Source organism: Ornithorhynchus anatinus, chromosome 5 (genome assembly GCF_004115215.2).
Source record: "Ornithorhynchus anatinus isolate Pmale09 chromosome 5, mOrnAna1.pri.v4, whole genome shotgun sequence".
Taxonomy (NCBI): Eukaryota; Metazoa; Chordata; class Mammalia; order Monotremata; family Ornithorhynchidae; genus Ornithorhynchus; species Ornithorhynchus anatinus.
This window is the reverse complement of record NC_041732.1, coordinates 77,750,749-77,769,200: the sequence shown is the minus strand read 5'-3', so window position 1 is coordinate 77,769,200 and position 18,452 is coordinate 77,750,749. Positions and strand designations below refer to the sequence as shown.

Here is an 18,452-nt window from a genome sequence, read left to right as displayed (position 1 = left end):
GTCTGGGGCCCAGCCCCTTCCCCGCTCCCTTCATCTCTGCGATAAGCTCCTTACGGCAGCGAGCGTATCTGCTAATTCTGTTGTACTCTCCCAAGCGCTCAATCCCTGATCCGCACATAGCGCTCAGTAAATACCAGTGATTGATTGCTGGGGGCCTCCTGTTGGGTTTGGGGCAGGGACCTGGGCTGTGGGAGGAGGGGAGAGGTTTACTGGGTGTGGGGGAAGTGCATAGGCCCCCCTGCTTTTTTGGAGTGGGCAGAATGCTTCCTTTTGGTTTTCCTGTCTCCTATTTTAGCGTCTTTGGGGCTGGAGAGACCATGAGAGCGGGTACGTGGCTAATGTTACCGCACTGCTGGAGAAATCCTCCATTCACCCTAGCTCCTCCCTCCCTGCTGCAGGGCCGGCTGAGCTGCTCTGTCCCCCCTCCTCAATCCCGAGCCCTCCTCCTCCTCCTTCTCCTCCTCCTCTTCCACCTCCTTCTCCTCCTCCTCTTCCACCTCCTCCTCTTCCACCTCCTCCTCTTCCACCTCCTCCTCTTCCACCTCCTCCTCCTTCTCCTCCTCCTCCTCCTCCACCTTCTCCTCCTCCTCCTCCTCCACCTTCTCCACCTTCTCCTCCTCCTCCTCCTCCTCCTCCTCCTCCACTTTCTCCTCCTCCACCTTCTCCTCCACCTCCTCCTCCTCCTTCTCCTTCTCCACCTCCTCCTCCTCCTCTCTGCCATCTCATTCTGCCCTCCTTCCATCCCCTCCCCACTCCCCTCTTCTCCCTTCCTCCTCTTCCTTCTATCAATCAATAGTATTCATTATTAGGGCAAGCAGTGTGGCTCAGTGGAAAGAGGGCTTGGGAGTCACAGGTCATGGGTTCTAATCCCGGCTTGTCAGCTGTGTGACTCTGGGCAAGTCACTTCACTTCTGTGAGCCTCAGTTACCTCATCTGGAAAATGGGGATGAAGTCTGTGAGCCCCACGTGGGACAATCTGATCACCTTGTATTCCCCCCAGCGCTTAGAACAGTGCTTTGCACATAGGGTATCTGTTAAGGGCTTACTAGGTGTCGAGCACTGTTCTAAGCGCTGAATTTATTGGGCACTTACTGTGAGCAGAACACTGTACTAAGCACCTGGGAGATTACAATGCAATAGAGCTGGTAGATATGATCCCTGTTCTAAAAGAGCTGACAAATCATTCAATCGTATTTATTGAGCGCTTATTGTGTGTAGAGCACGGTACTAAGTATCCCGGCTCTGCCACTTGTCAGCTGTGTGACTCTGGGCAAGTCACTTCACTTCTCCGGGCCTCAGTTACCTCATCTGTAAAATGGGGATTAACTGTGAGCCTCACCTGGGACAACCTGATTACCCTCTCTCTATCCCAGTGCTTAGAACAGTGTTCTGCACATAGTAAGCACTTAACAAATACCAACATTATTATTACTAAGCACTTGGAAAGTACAATTCGGCAACAGAGAGGGTCAATCCCTACCCAACAAGGGGCTCCCAGTCTAGAAGGGGGAGACAGACAACAAAACAAGTAACAGGCCTCAATACCATCAAAATAGATAATAATAATAATAATGATGTTGGTATTTATTAAGCGCTTACTATGTGCAGAGCACTGTTCTAAGCGCTGGGATAGAGACAAGGTAATCAGGTTGTCCCACGTGAGGCTCACAGTTAATCCCCATTTTCCAGATGAGGTATCTGAGGCCCAGAGAAGTGAAGTGACTTGCCCACAGTCACACAGCTGCCAGGTGGCAGAGCTGGGATTCGAACCCATGACCGCTGACTCCCAAGCCCAGGCTCTTTCCACTGAGCCACGCTGCTTCTCAATAGAATCATAGATCTATACACAGCATTAATAAAATAGAGTAGTAAATGATATATACAAATATACAAAAACGCTGTGGGGAGGGAAAGGGGGAAGAGCAGAGGGGGGGAGTAAGGACGATGAGGAGGGGAGGAGGAGCAGAGGGAAAGCGGGGAGCTCAGTCTGGGGAGACACACATTGAAATAAAGGGCAAGGAAAACAACAGAGTACAAGGATATGGACACACATATGATGGAGCTGGAGTGGGGTGATCACCAGAGTGCTTAAGGGTGATGATGTGGGGCTGGAGCGGGGAGATAATCAAAGTGCTTACGGATACAGACCCAAGTGCCTAGGCAAAGCAGGAGGGAGGGTGAATAAATAGCTGGGAAATTGAGGGGTTAGATGGGGGTTGCTTCATTCATTCAATCATTTATTATTATTCATTCATTCATGCAACAGTATTTATTAATAATAATAATTAGGTATTTGTTAAGTGCTTACTCTGTGCAGAGCTCTGTTCTAAGCACTGAGGTAGATACAGGGTAATCAGATTGTCCCCTGTAGGGCTCACATTTTTTAATCCCCATTTTTACAGATGAGGTAATTGAGGCACAGAGAAGTGAAGTGACTTGCCCAAGGTCACACAGCAGACAAGTGGTGGAGCCGGGATTAGAACCCATGACCTCTGACTCCCAAGCCCGTGCTCTTTCCACTGAGCCACGCTGCTTCTGTATTTATTTCTGTATTTATTGAGCGCTTACTATGTGCAGAGCACTGTACTAAGAGCTTGGAATGGACAAATCGGCAACAGATAGAGACAGTCCCTGTCCACTGACGGGCTTAAAGTCTAATCGGGGGAGACTGACATATTAATAATAATAATGATGATGGTATTTGTTAAGCGCTTTCTATGCGCCAAGCACTGGGGCAGATGCAAGGTGATCAGGTTGTCCCACGTGGCTCACAGTCTTCATCCCCATTTTACAGATGAGGTCACCGAGGCGCTGAGATTTAAGCGACTTGCCCAAAGTCGTGCAGCTGACACGTGGTGGAGCCGGGATTAGAACCCACGTCCTAAGAGCCCCTGCTCTTTCCACTAAGCCAGGCTGCTTAAGGGCTTAGTAAGGACTTAGCGTGTGCAGAGAGCACTGTACTAAGCACTTCTCTGTGCCTCAGTTACCTCATCTGTAAAATGGGGATTAACTGTGAGCCTCACATGGGACAACCTGATGACCCTGTATCTACCCCAGCGCTTAGAACAGTGCTCTGCACGTAGTAAGCGCTTAACAAATACCAACATTACTTGAAGATCGGAAGAGCGGTGTTCTGCCTGTCTCTTTCGCAGGCTCCTCCTCTGCTTTCCTTCTCCTAACTGTGAGGGTCCCTCAAGGTTCAGTTCTGGGTCCCCTTCTATTCTCCTTTCGCACCCACAACCTTGAGAACTCACTCGCTCCCCTGGCTTCAACTACCACCTCTATGCGGGTGATACCCAAATGTACGTCTCCAGTCTTGCGTTTTCCTCCTGCCTTCAAGACATCTTCGCTCGGATGATCACCCATCACCTCCAACTAAATACGTCTAAAACCGAACTTCTCACCTTCCCACCCGAACCCTGCCCTCCCCCTAACTCTCCCATCTGCCTAGAATAATAATAATAATAATGTTGGTATTGGTTAAGCGCTTACTAGGTACAGAGCACTGTTCTAAGCGCTGGGGTAGATACAGGGTCATCAGGTGGTCCCACGTGAAGCTCACAGTCTTCATCCCCATTTTACAGAGGAGGGAACTGAGGCCCAGAGAAGTGAAGTGACTTGCCCACAGTCCCCCAGCTGCCAAGTGGCAGAGCCGGGATTCGAACCCATGCCCACTGACTCCCAAGCCCGGGCTCTTTCCACTGAGCCACGCTGCAGAAGGCATCACTATCTCTCCTGTTTCACAATCCTGTAACCTTGGCATTCAACTTGACTCCTCTCTCTCATTCAGCATGGCCTAGTGGCAGGAGCCTGGAGCCTGGGAGTCAGAAGGTCATGGGTTCTAATCCCGGCTCCGCCACGTGTCTACTGGTGACCTTGGGCAGTCACCTCACTTCTCTGGACCTCAGTTATCTCATCTGGAAAATGGGGATTGAGCAGTGTGGCTCAGTGGAAAGAGGCTGGGCTTGGGAGTCAGAGGTCATGGGTTCGAATCCCGGCTCCGCCACTTGTCAGCTGTGAGACTGTGGGCAAGTCACTTAACTTCTCTGTGCCTCAGTTCCCTCATCTGTAAAATGGGGACTAACTGTGAGCCTCACGTGAGACAACCTGATTGCCCTGTATCTACCCCAGCGCTTAGAACAGTGTTCTGCACATAGTAAGCGCTTAACAAATACCAGCATTATTATTATTATTATGTGGGACAAGGACCGTGTCCAACCTGATTTGCTTGAATCCACCCCAGCGCTTAGAACAGTGCCTGGCACATAGTAAGCACTTAGCAAATACCATCATTATTATCTCTCTGATTAGACCGTGAGCCCGTCATCAGGCAGGAATGGTCTCTATGTGTTGCCAAATTGTACATTCCAAGCGCTTAGTACAGTGCTCTGCACATAGTAAATGCTTAATAAATACTATTGAATGAATGAATGAATGAATGAATGAATGAATTCAGCATAGCCTAGCGGCAAGAGCCCGGGCTTGGGAGTCAGAGGTGATGGGTTCTAATCTCTGCTCTGCCACTTTGCTGTGTGACCTTGGGCGAGTCACTTAACTTCTCTGGGCCTCAGTTCCCTCATCTGGAAAATGGGGATGAAGACTGTGAGCCTCACGTGAGACAACCTGATTGCCCTGTATCTACCCCAGCGCTTAGAACAGTGTTCTGCACATAGTAAGCGCTTAACAAATACCAGCATTATTATTATTATTAGATGGGGAATAGAACTCTACCCTCCCAAGCACTTAGTACAGTGCTCTGCAAACAGTAAGTGCTCAATAAATACGATTGACTGACTGACAATAGAAGGGACCCCCAACACTGAACCTTGAAGGACTCCTACAATTGAGGAAGAGGAAGCCAAGCCCAGCAGGTGGGAGGAGAGCCAGGAGCCAAGCAGGGCGGGCTAGTGGTTAGAGCACGGGCCTAGGAGTCAGGGGGACCTGGGTTCTAATTCTGGCTCCACCACTTGTCTGCTGGGTGACCTTCCGCAAGTCACTTAACTTCTCCCTGTCTGTTACCTTATTTGTAAAATAGGGATTTCATTCATTCGATTGTATGTATTGAGCACTTACTGTGTGCAGAGAACTGTACTAAGCGCTTGGGAATAAGACTGTGAGCCCCATGTGGGACACGGATGGTGTCCAACCTGATTATCTACCCCATTATTTGGCACGTAGTAAGCGGGTAATGTAATTCCGTTAAAAAAAAGCACCCAAAAAACAGTGTTAAGTGAAGGGAGTTTAGATAATGCTCTGTCCCCCGCTCCTCCCTCCACTTCCCCCTCCTTAATCCTTTTTCCGCACCACCTCCCTTTCCTCGTCCTCGCCTCACCCCCACCAGTTGGGGTTTTTGCCTGGTGGGCAGCCAATCAATCAATCAATCAGTCATATTTACTGAGCTCTTACTGTGTGCATAGCACCGTACAAAGCTTTTGGGAGAGTATGGTAATAATAATAATAATGTTGGTATTTGTTAAGCGCTTACTATGCGCCAAGCACTGCTCTAAGCACTGAGGTGGAAACAAGGTCATCAGGTTGTCATTCGTTCGATCGTATTTATTGAGCGCTTACTCTGTGCAGAGCACTTGGAATGTACAGTTCGGCCACAGATAGAGACAATCCCCGCCCAACTCACGTGGGGGTTCACAGTCTTCATCTCCATTTTACAGATGAGGGAACTGAGGCACAGAGAGGTGAAGTGACTGGGCCAAAGTCACGGTGGAATAACAGACACGTTGGTAGAAACATTCCCTGCTCATGACTGTTAGACTAAACTGACTAATCCCTCCTTTCCTCTTCTCCCACTCCCTCCTGCATCACCCTCACCTGCTCCCCTTATTCATCCCTCCTCCCACCCCCGCGGCACGACTGCACATGTCTGTCATTTTATTTAGATTAATATCTGTCTCCCCCTCTAGACTCTAAACTCGCGGTAGGCAGGGAATGTGTTTATTGCTATGTTGTAGTCTCCCAAGTGCCTAGCACAGTGCTCTGCACAAGTAAGCGCTCAATAAATACGATTGAATGAATGGGGCCTGGGCCTCCATGGCTGCGGTGGAGAGGGGTCAGAGACGAGGTTGTTAATAATAATAATAATAATAATTGGGGCACTCCTTAACCGCTTTCTATGTTTCAGGCACTGTTCTAAGGGTGGATACTGGGGTGGGGTGGATACAAATAAATCGTGTTGGATTCAGTCCCTGTCCCGCATAGTCTTAGAGTCTTAACTCCCATTTTACAGATGAGGTAACTGAGGCCCAGAGAAGCAAAGTGACTTCCCCAAGGTCATGCAGCAGACAAGTGGTGTGGGCGGGATTAGAATCCATGACCTTCTGAGTCCCAGGCCCGTGGTTTAGCCACTAGACAGGTCCTGGGTTCTAATCCCAGCTCTGCCACTTCTCAGATGTGTAACCTTGGGCAAAGTCACTTCACTTCTCTGTGCCTCAGTGACCTCATCTGTAAAATGGGGAGTTTTAAACTCTGATTCTTTTCTTACTACGGTATGTCTTAAGCACTTACTCTGGGTCAAGACCTCTTCTTAGCTCTGGGGTAGGTACAAATTAATTAGTGATGGTATTAGTTAAGTGTTTACTATGTGCAGCGTGGCTCAGAGGAAAGAGCTTGGGCTTGGGAGTCAGAGGTCATGGGTTCTAATCCTGGACTCGCCACTTGTCTGCTGTGTGACCTTGGGCAATCCATTTCACTTCTCTGGGCCTCAGTTCCTTCATCTATAAAACGGGGATTGAGACTGTGAGCCCCACGTGGGCCAAGGGCTGTGTCCAACCCGATTTGCTTCTACCCACCCTGGTACTTAGTACAGTGCCCGGCCCATAGTGAGCACTTAACCAATAATACACCATTCAATTGTTTGTTTAATTGTATTTATTGCTTACTGTGTGCAGAGCACTGGACTAAGCGCTTGGAATGGACAATTTGGCCGCAGATGGGACCCTGCCCAACAACGGGCTCACAGTCTATAAGGGGAGACAGACAACAAAACAAGTCGTCAAGTCTCAATACCATCCAGATTCATTCATTTAGTAGTATTTATTGAGCGCTTACTATGTGCATAGCACTGTACTAAACGCTTGGAATAGACAATTCAGCCACAGATAGAGACCATCCCTGCCCGATGACGGGCTCACAGTGTAAACGGGGACAGGCATCGAGAAGCCTAAACAGATCATAATTCTCCGGGCCTTGGTTCCCTCATCTGGAAAATGGGGCTGAGTAAGAATAACAATAATAAGGTTGGTATTTGTTAAGCGCTTATTATGTGCAGAGCACTGTTCTAAGCGCTGGGGTAGTTACAGGGTCATCAGGTTGTTCCACGTGAGGCTCACAGTTAATCCCCATTTTCCAGATGAGGAAACTGAGGCACAGAGAAGTTAGGTGCGCTGTCCACAGTCACACTGGGGGCTACCAGACTTCTGTTTGCCTCGACGTGCCAATACTAACAGCAAAGCTTAGAGCAATGCTCGGCACCTAGTAAATGCTTAACAGATACCCTATGTGCAAAGCACTGTTCTAAGCACTGGGGTCATCAGGTTGTCCCACGTGAGGCTCACAGTTAATCCCCATTTTCCAGATGAGGTAACTGAGGCCCCGAGAAGTGAAGTGACTTGCCCACGGTCACACAGCTGACAAGCGGCAGAGGTGGGATTCGAACCCATGACCTCTGACTCCCAAGCCTGGGCTCTTTCCACTGAGCCACACTGATGGGCATTTAATAATAATGTTGGTATTTGTTAAGCGCTTACTATATGCAGAGCACTGTTCTAAGCGCTGGGGTAAACACAAGGGAATCAGGTTGTCCCACGTGGGGCTCACAGTCTTAATCCCCATTTTACAGATGAGGGAACTGAGGCACAGAGAAGTGAAGTGACTTGCCCACAGTCACACAGCTGACAAGTGGCAGAGCTGGGATTCGAAGTCATGAGCCCTGACTGCTCAGCGCTTCCTGTGGGCCAAGCACTCAGGGGCGAAACACCCCCAGGATGACTTGCTGTGGGCCCCAGAGGTTTGGGATGGCTATTGGCCCAGGGTGGGAGTGTGATAGACATAATAATAATACTAATGTTGGTATTTGTTAAGCGCTCGTGGGGTTTGTCCCTGAAAGGGCCTTGGGGGACGCCCCCTTGGCCATGGTCTCCTTTTTTTGTTTCCCGCCATCCTCCGCGCGCAGACGCTCCCTCGGGGCCCCTCCTGTGACGCCGCCGCCCGTCGCTAGGCAACGGGGCAGGCGGCCTCCCGCGCGCGCGCGCGGCCGTTCCCCGGCCCCGGCCGGCCGTGGGAGTTGCGGCGAAAACGCGGAGCGGATCGTCCCCTCTGGAGCCGGGCTCCCGCCCGGGGGCTCCGGGCGCCGGCCTTCCGGATCCTTTATCCGCGCTCCGGGATTCGGGTCCGACTCCGGCCCCTCTGGGCCTCGCTGCTCACCTGCCCTCGGGGGTGGGGGAGGGGGGCGGCCCTCTGACCCCCACGCCCACTGGGCTGGAGGGCGCTGGGGGGAGGGCTAGCTCTAGCTGTCTGTGGCTATAGGTGCCCGTGCATGGGTGTCTGTGTGCATAGGTGCCTGTTTGTATAGGTGTGGGCAAGTGTCTGTGTGTATAGGGGCCTGTGCATGGGTGTCTGTGTGCACAGGTGCCTGTTTGTATAGGTGTGGGCAGGTGTCTGTGTGTATAGGGGCCTGTGCATGGGTGTCTGTGTGCACAGGTCCCTGTTTGTATAGGTGTGGGCAGGTGTCTGTGTGTATAGGTGCCTGTGCATGGGTGTCTGTGTGCATAGGTGCCTGTTTGTATAGGTGTGAGCAGCTGCCTGTGTGCATAGGTGCCTGTGTGCACAGGTGCCAGTGGTGTCTGTGTGCATAGGTGCCTGTGTGCATAGGTGCCAATGTGTAGGTGTGGGCAGGTGTCTGTGTGTATAGGTGCCTGTGGGTAGGTGTAAGAGCGTATAGGTGCCTGTGTGTAGGGGTGTGTGGGGGTGAGTGTCCGTAGGTAGGTGTAAGTGTATATAGGTGCCTGTGTGGAGGGGTGTGGGGGTGAGTGTCTGTGGGTAGAGTGTGTGTAGGCGCTTGTGGGTAGGTGTCTGTGTGTATAGGTGTCTGTGTGTATAGGTGCCTGTGGATGGGTGTCCGTGTGGGTGTCTGTGTGTAGGTGTAAGTGTATAGGTGTCTGTGGGTAGGTGTGTGGGTGAGTGTCTCTCTGTGGGTAGGTGTGTGTTTGCATGTAGGTGCCTGGGTAGGTGTCTGTGGGGGTGGGGTGTAGGTGCTTGGGTGTGTGTAGGTGTCTGTGGGTAGGTGTGCAAGGGTGTGTGTGCACGCACGTGTAGGTGTGTGTGGGTAGTGTCTGCGTGTGTGTATAGGTATCTGGGTGAAGGTGCCTTTGGGCGGGTGTGGGTGTAGGCGTGTGTGGGTGCGTGTAGGTGTCGGGGGGTAGGCGTGTGTGGCTGAGCGTGTGCGTCTCGGTGTCCTTGGGTAGGTGCTTGGGGGTGGCAGGGTGCGCGGGTGTCCGGCCCGCCGCGGCCCCATGGCCTCGGAGAGCGTCAAGGTGGTGGTGCGCTGCCGGCCCATGAACCAGCGGGAGAAGGAGCTGCACTGCCAGGCCGTGGTCACCGTGGACTGCGCCCGCGGCCAGTGCTTCATCCAGAACCCCGGAGCCGCCGACCAGCCCCCCAAACAGTTCACCTTCGACGGCGCCTACTCCCTGGACCACTACACGGAGCAGATCTACAACGAGATCGCCTACCCGCTGGTGGAGGTGATGATGACAATCCTGATAATGCCCCATATTCCTTAAGCGCTTCCTCGGTGACGGGCGCGGTACTAAGCGCTGGGCTGGATACAAGGAAAGGGGGTCGGACGCCGTCCCTGTCCCGTGGGGGGCTCACGGTCTCAATCCCCATTTTACAGAGGAGGTGACTGGGGCTCAGTGAAGTGACTTAATGGTGGTATTTGTTAAGCGCTTAGCATGTGCCCAGCGCTGGGCTAGACGCGGGGTAACCGGGGTGTCCCACTTGGGGCTCACAGTCACAGTCCCCCTTTTACAGAGGAGGGAACCGAGGCAGCGAGAAGTGAAGAGACCCCCCCCCCCAAGTCACGCAGCCGATAAGTGGCGGAGCCGGGATTAGAACTCACGACCTCCCGACTCCCAAGCCCGGGCTGTTTCCACAGCCATTCGTTCCTTCAATAGTATTTATTGAGCACTTACTATGTGCAGAGCACCGTACTAAGCGCTTGGAATGAACAAGCCAAGCCGCCGAGGTCGCACAGCAGGCAAGTGACAGTGATGGGATTAGAACCCGTGACCTTCTGACGACCGGGCTCATGCCCTCTCCGCTTCACAGGGGCAGCTCCAGTCCCCCAGGGAGGGAGCCCAGGGCCCCGGGCATTGTACATTCCAAGCGCTTAGTACAGTGCCCTGCATGTAGTAAGCGCTCAATAAATACTATTGCATGAATGTACGATTTCTTGTCGGATCCCCCGACGGGTCTCTCCCGACTTGAACCCTGGGGAGCCCCTCCAACGTTGGAGTGTTTGGACGGAAATAAGACAGGAGCCTCCAGCCTCTCCAAACTCTTCCCTTTTTCCATGGGAGGATCCAGGACCATCCCTCATCTGGGAATGAAACTTCATCATCGGAGCATGATATCGGAGCTGCCTTCTGTGCCGCTGCAGACTCGGGAAGTGGAAAGGGAAGATGTAATAATAATAATAATAATGTTGATATTTGTTAAGCGCTTACTATGGGCAGAGCACTGTTCTAAGCGCTGGGGGAGATACAGGGTGATCAGGTTGTCCCACGTGGGGCTCAGTCTTCATCCCCATTTTACAGATGAGGAAACTGAGGCACAGAGAAGTGAAGTGATTTGCCCACAGTCACACAGCTGCCAAGTGGCAGAGCTGGGATTCGCACCTGTGACCTCTGACTCCCAAGCCCAGGCCCTTTCCACTGAGCCACGAGGTAGTGCCGTGAATGTGAGATTGTCAGGGTTGCCTTGGGATAAATCGGCCTCAGGCCCCTGTCTCGATGAGAATTCATTCATTCAATAGTATTTATTGAGCGCTTACTATGTGCAGAGCACTGGACTGAGCGCTTGGAATGGACAATTCGGCAACAGGTAGAGACAGTCCCTGCCTAATAACGGGCTCACGGTCTAATTGGGGGAGACGGACGGACAAAAACAAGATAACTTACCCACAATAAATAGAATGAAGGGGATGGACACCTCAACAAAATAAATAGCGTAATAAAAATATCTACAAATGAGCACAGTGCTGAGGGGAGGGGAAGGGCGAGGGGGAGGAGCAGAAGGAAAGGGGGCTTAGCTGAAGGGAGGTGAAGGGGGAGCAGAGGGAAAAGGGGAAGCTCAGGCTGGGAAGGCCTCTTGGAGGAGGTGAGCTCTCAGTAGGGCTTTGAAGAGGGCAAGAGAGTTTGGCGGAGGGGAGGAGGGAGGGCATCCCGGGACAGCGGGAGGACGTGGCCCAGGGTTCGACGGCGGGAGAGGCGAGAACGGGGGACGGTGAGGAGGTGGGCGGCAGAGGAGCAGGGCGTGCGGGGTGGGCAGTGGAAACAGAGAAGGGAGGAGAGGTAGGAGGGGACTAGGTGATGGAGAGCCTTGAACCCCAGAGTGAGAAGTTTTTGTTTCGTGTGGAGGTCGATAGGCAACCACTGGAGGTTTCTGAGGAGGGGAGTGACCTGCCCAGAGCATTTTTGCAGGAAGATGAGCCGGGCAGCGGAATGAAGAATAGACTGGAGCGGGGACAGACAGTTTTCTCCCCTTCCCTACCTGGGTCTCCGGCTTAATGAGCCAGAGGGCTTCCTTTCTGAGAAGATTCTGCTTTCGGCCGAACTCCAGGCATAGATTCCTTCGGCCGTATCTCTCGAGCACTTACTGTGTGCAGAGCACTCTACTAAGCTCTTGGGAGAGTGTAGTATCCTTTGCTCCCTGTTTTGAACGGGGCTGTCTCTGAACACTCTCAACAGCCCAACATCCGGTAGGGAGAGAGCTTCTAATTTCCCAAACTAGGAGCTACCTATCCCGCTCTCCCATGAGCTATGGATTTGTTTTCTTCTAATTTCCCAAATTAGGAGCTACCTATCCCGCTCTCCCATGGGCTATGGATTTGTTTTCTTCTAATTTCCCAAATTAGGAGCTACCTATCCCGCTCTCCCATGGGCTATGGATTTGTTTTCTTCTAATTTCCCAAATTAGGAGCTACCTATCCCGCTCTCCCATGGGATATGGATTTGTTTTCTTCTCTCTTGGAGGAGGACGGGCTCTACTTCCTGGGATGGAGGGTGAGGACTCCAGTCCCCAGGGTGGAGGAGAGAAGCAGCATGGCTTGGTGGATAGAGCACGGGCCCGGGAGTCAGAAGGACTAACCAAACTACCTCTCTTCTCCTCTTCAAAGCCCTACTGAGAGCTCACCTCCTCCAAGAGGCCTTCCCAGACTGAGCTTCCCCTTTTCCCTCTGTTCCCCCTTCACCTTCCCTCAGCTAAGTCCCCTTTCCCTCTGCTCCTCCCCCCCTCCCTCCCCTCAGCACTGTGCTCATTTGTATAGATTTTTATTACCCTATTTATTTGGTTAATGAGGTGTCCATCCCCTTCATTCTATTTATTGTGGCGATGTTGTCTTGTTTTGTCCGTCCGTCTCCCCCGATTAGACCGTGAGCCTGTCATTGGGCAGGGATGGTCTCTCTCTGCTGCCGAATTGTCCATTCCAAGCGCTTAGTCCAGTGCTCTGCACATAGTAAGCGCTCAATAAATACTATTGTATGAATGAATGAATGAAAGGACTGGGTTCTAAGCCTGTCTCAGCCACTTGTCCGCTTGGGAAAGCCACCTGTCTTCTTTGTACCTCAATTTCCTCGTCTGTAAAATGGAGATAAAGACTGTGAGCCTCATTCATGTGGGACAAGCACTATGACCAACCTGATTAGTTTGTATCTATTCGTATCCTTTCGCCCCGACTCGCTCTCTTTGCTCTACCGACCCCCCGTCCCACAGCACTTGCGTATATATGTACATATCTATAATTTCTATTTATGCCTGTTTACTCATTTTGATGTGTATATATCTATAATTCTATTTGTATCGATGCTATCGATGCCTATTTACTTGCTTTGATGTCTCCCTCCCTCATCTAGACCGTAAATCCATTGTGGGCAGGGTTTGTCTCTCTTTATTGCTGAATTATACTTTCCAAGTGCTTAATACAGTGCTCTGCCCACAGTAAGCGTGCAATAACTACGACTGAATGAATGAACAAATACCATTTAAAAAAAAAGAGAGAGATCATTCTAGTACTTGCCGTGGAGGATGTTTGTGTGGGCTCCTACTCTCGCCAGAACGGAGCATCTTGTAGGAACCAGTTAGATGGACGTGGAGATATCCAGGGACTGAGTTGAATCAAGTGGTATTCGTTGATCACTTACTGTGTGCCGGACCCTGTACTAAAGAGCCTGGGCTCGGGAGTCAGAGGTCATGGGTTCGAATCCCAGCTCTACCACTTGGCAGCTGTGTGACTGTGGGCAAGTCACTTCATTTCTCTGTGCCTCAGTTACCTCATCTGTAAAATGGGGATTAAGACTGGGAGCCTCATGTGGGACAACCTGATCGCCCTGTATCTCCCCCAGCGCTTAGAACAGTGCTCTGCACATAGTAAGCGCTTAACAAATACCAATATTATTATTTATAACCAGTGGGAGTGCGAATTTGGGCTCTGCCCCTTCCCCCTTAAGGCAACCCCCGTTCTAGGATTGGCGGCAAGATGGAGGGAGGCTTAGCCCCGACTGCGTTTCCTCCCCAACCAGGCACGGCTTCTGTGCTCCTGACCCTCCTCGGGCCCTGGGCTCTTTGCCCTGCCCCTTCCTTCCTCCTTCCTGCCCCCTGGATACCAGCAGTGCGGCAGGCTTCAGGAGCATCAGGGGCAGGTGCCAGTCAGGGGGTTTGCCAGCCTAAGCAAGCCAGCGGGGGAAGGAGGAGGGAGGGAGAAATCAAATAGGGGGGATGGAGAGCAGGGAGTTGGAAGGAGGGGGCCGGAGCAGGAAGCCATTTGGGGAAAAGGAGTGGAGACTGGGAGGAATCGTGCATTTTGACAGTTGAACGTCAGGCAAAAAAATATATACCGAACCAGAGCTCATGAGACACCATCCTTGACTCCTTTCTTTCTTTTAACCCCCGTATTCAGTCCGTTGCTAAACCTTCCATGTTTTCATCCACAACATTTCCAGAGTCTGCCCCTTCTTCTTGGTCAAGTGGATAGAACCCGGGCCCGGGAGTCAGAGGACCTGGCTTCTAATCCCGGCTCCGCCACTTGTCTGCGGTGTGGCCTTGGGCAAGTCACTTCACTTCTCCGTGCCTCAGTTACCTCATCTGCAAAAGGGCGATTAAGACTTCGAGCCCCAAGTGGGACAGGGACTGAATCCAACCTGATTAGTTCATACCTGCCCCACTGCTACCGGCACATAGTAAGTGCTTCAACAATACCGCAATCATTATTATTGTTGTTATTATTACTATTATCACCCAAAGGGCCACCACCCTGGTCCGAGCACTTGTCATGTCCTAGAGTGACGTACACTACACACTTAAGAAATCCAATAACGATGGTGATAATAATAATAGTAGTAATTTCTAAGGCCGCAGCCGGCCGCAACCCTGGGCACCCGTCCCCCTCCATGGTGGGGATCTAGTGCTCAAAAAACTTCACCACTGTCACTGAGTCAGATCTTTGACTTCTCTGCTGGCACAAGCTGCTTCTCTGGAAGCAGAGGAGGTCAGAGTCCCTTGGCTGGGGGGATGGGCCCCTTAGAAGGTAATGACTAAGTCTCGGGAGGGCAAGGGGTGCCTGGAGAGCCAAGAGCCCTGGTTTCTGGCCCTGGCACTAGCCCACCCACCCTGGCCCCAGCCCAGCTCCATTCCTAGCCCTGCCCCCTGGCCCTCGTGTCATTCCTGGCCTGCTCTTTACCCCGCTCCTTGCCCAGGCCCTGACCCTAGCCCTGTTGCTGGCCCCTCTCTTGGCTGGACTTCTGGTCCTGGCCCCGGCCTCTCCTGGCCCTGGCCCTGGTCTCGCTCCTGGCTCCTTCCCTGGCCACACTCCTGGTCCCGGCCTCAGCCCTGGCCCCATTCCCAGCCCTCCTTCTGGTCCCGCTTCTGGGTCCTGCTCCAGGTCCTGGCTGCGATCCTGGTCCTACAGTAACAACAATTCTGATATTTGTTAAGCACTTACTATGTGCCAGGCACTGTACTAAGCGCTGGGGTGGATGCCAGCAAATCAGGTTAGACACAGTCCCTGTCCTGTGTGGGACGCACGGTCTCAAGCCCAATATTCCAGATGAGGTAACTGAGGCCCAGAGAAGTGAAGTGACTTGCTCAAGACCACACAGCAGACAAGTGGCAGAGTCAGGATTAGAACCCATGACCTTCTGACTCCCAGGCCCGTGCTCCATCCACTATACCAGGCTCCTGGTCCCAGCCCGACTCCTGACCCTGGCCCTGGCCTTGTTCCTGGATCTTCTCCTGATTCTGACCCCAGCCCTGCTCCTGGCTCCGCTCCAGGTTCCGCTCCCCGTGGCTCAGTGGAAAGAGCCCGGGCTTGGAACTCAGAGGTCATGGGTTCGGATCCCGGATCTGCCACCTGTCAGCTGTGTGACTGTGGGCAAGTCACTTCACTTCTCTATGCCTCAGTTACCTCATCTGTAAAATTGGGTTGAGATGGTGAACCTCAAGAGGGACAACCTGATTACCCTGTATCTACCCCAGCGCTTAGAACAGTGCTCTGCACATAGTAAGCGCTTAACAAATACCAACATGATTATTATTATTATTACCCCAGCCTTGCTTCTGGCAACACTCCTGGCCCCATCCTTGTGGTCCTTAGAATCAATCGTATTTATTGAGCACTTACTGTGTGCAGAGCACTGGTCTAAGCACTTGAGAGAGTACAATATACCAGAGTTGGGAGGCATGCTCCCGGCCCACAGCGAGCTTACTGTTTAACGGGAGGAGGAAGACATTAATAGAAAGAATAATAAATAAGAAATGCATAAATCATGGATCTGTACAGAAGTGTCATGGGGCTGAGGGAGGGGTGAATAAAGGGTGCAAATCCAAGAGCGTGGGAGAAGAGGAAGTGAGGACGTAAATCAGGGAAGGCTTCTTGGAAGAGGTGGGATTTTAGTAATTTGGAAGGGAAGGACCTGCTGAACCTTGCTGTCTGTGCTTTGAATTCCAGGGCGTGACGGAAGGCTACAATGGCACCATCTTTGCGTATGGCCAGACGGGCAGTGGCAAGTCCTTCACCATGCAGGGCCTCTCGGACCCGTCTTCCCAGAGGGGCGTCATCCCCAGAGCGTTTGAGCACATTTTCGAGAGCGTCCAGGTACCGTGAGACTCGGGGAGGTTCTGGGTCTCGGGAGGGCCGGGGTTCGGACCCAGGGATCTTCAGAGACTTTCTCCCGATGTCAGAAGTGGCTTTGCTGTTAGTATTGGCACATCGAGGCAATCAGAAGTCCGGTAGCCCCCGATGTGGCTGTGGGCAAGTCACTTAACTTCTCTGTGCCTCAGTTCCCTCATCTGTAAAATGGGGATTAATAATAATAATGTTGGTATTTGTTAAGCGCTTACTATGTGCCGAGCACTGTTCTAAGCGCTGGGGTAGACACAGGGGAATCAGGTTGTCCCACGTGGGGCTCACAGTCTTAATCCCCATTTTACAGATGAGGTAACTGAGGCATAGAGAAGTTAAGTGACTTGCCCAAAGTCACACAGCTGGCAAGTGGCAGAGCCGGAGTTTGAACCCATGACCTCTGACTCCAAAGCCCGTGCTCTTTCCAGTGAGCCACGCTGATTAAGACTGTGACCTTCACGTGGGACAACCTGATTACACTGTATCTACCTCAGCACTTAGAACAGTGCTCTGCACATAGTAAGCGCTTAACAAATACCAACATTATTATTATTATTAAGATGGCTGGAGAGGATTGGCCGGATAATAATAGCAGTAATGGTAATTCGTAATTGTGATTTTTTTTAAGAGCTAACTCTGTGCCAAGCACTGTGGTAGATGCAGGACAACCAGACCAGACACAATCCCAGTCCATCACGGGGCTCACGGAGGGAGAACGGTTATTGAATCCCCATTTTACGGATGAGGAAACTGAAACCCAAAGAAGTGAAGTGACTCGCCCAAGGTCATGCAGCAGGCAAGTGGGAGAGTTGAGATTAGAACCCAGGGCTCCTGACTACCAGGCATGGCCTAGTGGATAGAGCCCGGACCTGGGAGTCCGAAGGATATGGGTTCTAAACCCGGCTACGCCACTTGTCTGCGGTGTGACCTTGGGCAAGTCGCTTCACTTCTCTGTGCCTCAGTTACCTCCTCTGTAAAATGGGGATTGAGACTGTGAGCCCTGTGTGGGGCGGGGACCGTGTCCACCTGATTATCATGTTTATGCCCCAGCACTTAATACAGTGCCTGGCAGGTAGTGAGCACTTAACAAATATCACATTATTATTATTATTAATTATTAGCGGGGAAAGCCCTCCGGTTATCCCAGGGAACCGGGAGCCAACTCTGGGCCTGCTCCTTGCCTCGGGCCTCAGGTTTTCTAACTGAAAATACGGCACGTGTTTCCCTGTACTACCCCGTCCTGGGGCTCCAAAAGAGTGGGCTGTAAAATGCCTTTAAGATTCTTTCCAACTAATTTGTTTAATCACTTCATGCAGCTCCTCTAGACTGGTTTGTCCTCTAGAATATAAGCTCATCGTGTGCAGAGAATGTCACTGTTTAAGCGGCGTGGCTCAGTGGAAAGAGCCCGGCCTTGAGAGTCGCAGGTTGTGGGTTCTAATTCTGGCTCCGCCACTTGTCAGCTGGGTGACCTTGGGCCAGTCACTTCACTTCTCTGGGCCTCCGTTCCCTCATCTGTCAAATGGGGATGAAGAGTGTGAGCCCCACGTGGGACAACCTAATTCCCCTTGTATCTACCCCAGCGCTTAGAACGGTGCTTGGCACATAGTAAGCGCTTAACAAATACCAACATTATTATTACTGTACTCTCCCAAGCACTTAGTACAGTGCTCTGCACAGAATAAGCGCTCAATAAATACGATTGAATGAATGAAAGGGCACTGGCAGGAAGGGCCCAGGTGGAGAGGGGTAACGTCCTGTGGAAATCTGGCTGGCCCCTGGTCCCTCGGCTCTCACTTCCGCAAGGGGCCTGAGGGTAAATGGGGCAACTGGGGCAATTGGCTCCGTTGCTGCCCGAGTCCCATGGCCACCAGCACTGCCGCCCACCCTCAGTTCGTTCATTCAGTCTTATTTATTGAGCGCTTACTATTTGCAGAGACTGTACTGAGTACTTGGGAGAGTATACAAAAGACAAAAAAGACAAAAGACACACATTCCCTCCCCACAAGGAGCTTATAGTCTCTTTCCTCTGCTGGGCTCGTCCTGG

General features: G+C 51.8%; 1 protein-coding gene across 4 annotated transcripts in view; it reads left to right on the top strand.

Annotated features, from left to right (window-relative positions):
- The first annotated feature begins 8,298 nt into the window (after positions 1–8,298).
- Positions 8,299–18,452, top strand: part of KIF17 (kinesin family member 17) — a 73,653-nt gene continuing 63,499 nt past the window's right edge. The window contains exons 1-3 of one of the 4 annotated variants that reach the window (XM_029066227.2): positions 8,299–8,401; positions 9,477–9,755; positions 16,235–16,381. In XM_029066227.2, coding sequence (XP_028922060.1) covers positions 9,525–9,755; positions 16,235–16,381 — 378 coding nt within the window. In that variant the 5' untranslated portion in view covers positions 8,299–8,401; positions 9,477–9,524. Of the gene's footprint in view, positions 8,402–9,273; positions 9,756–16,234; positions 16,382–18,452 lie in introns of those variants that run through there. The other 3 variants (XM_029066229.2, XM_029066230.2, XM_029066231.2) reach the window with 3 other exon arrangements.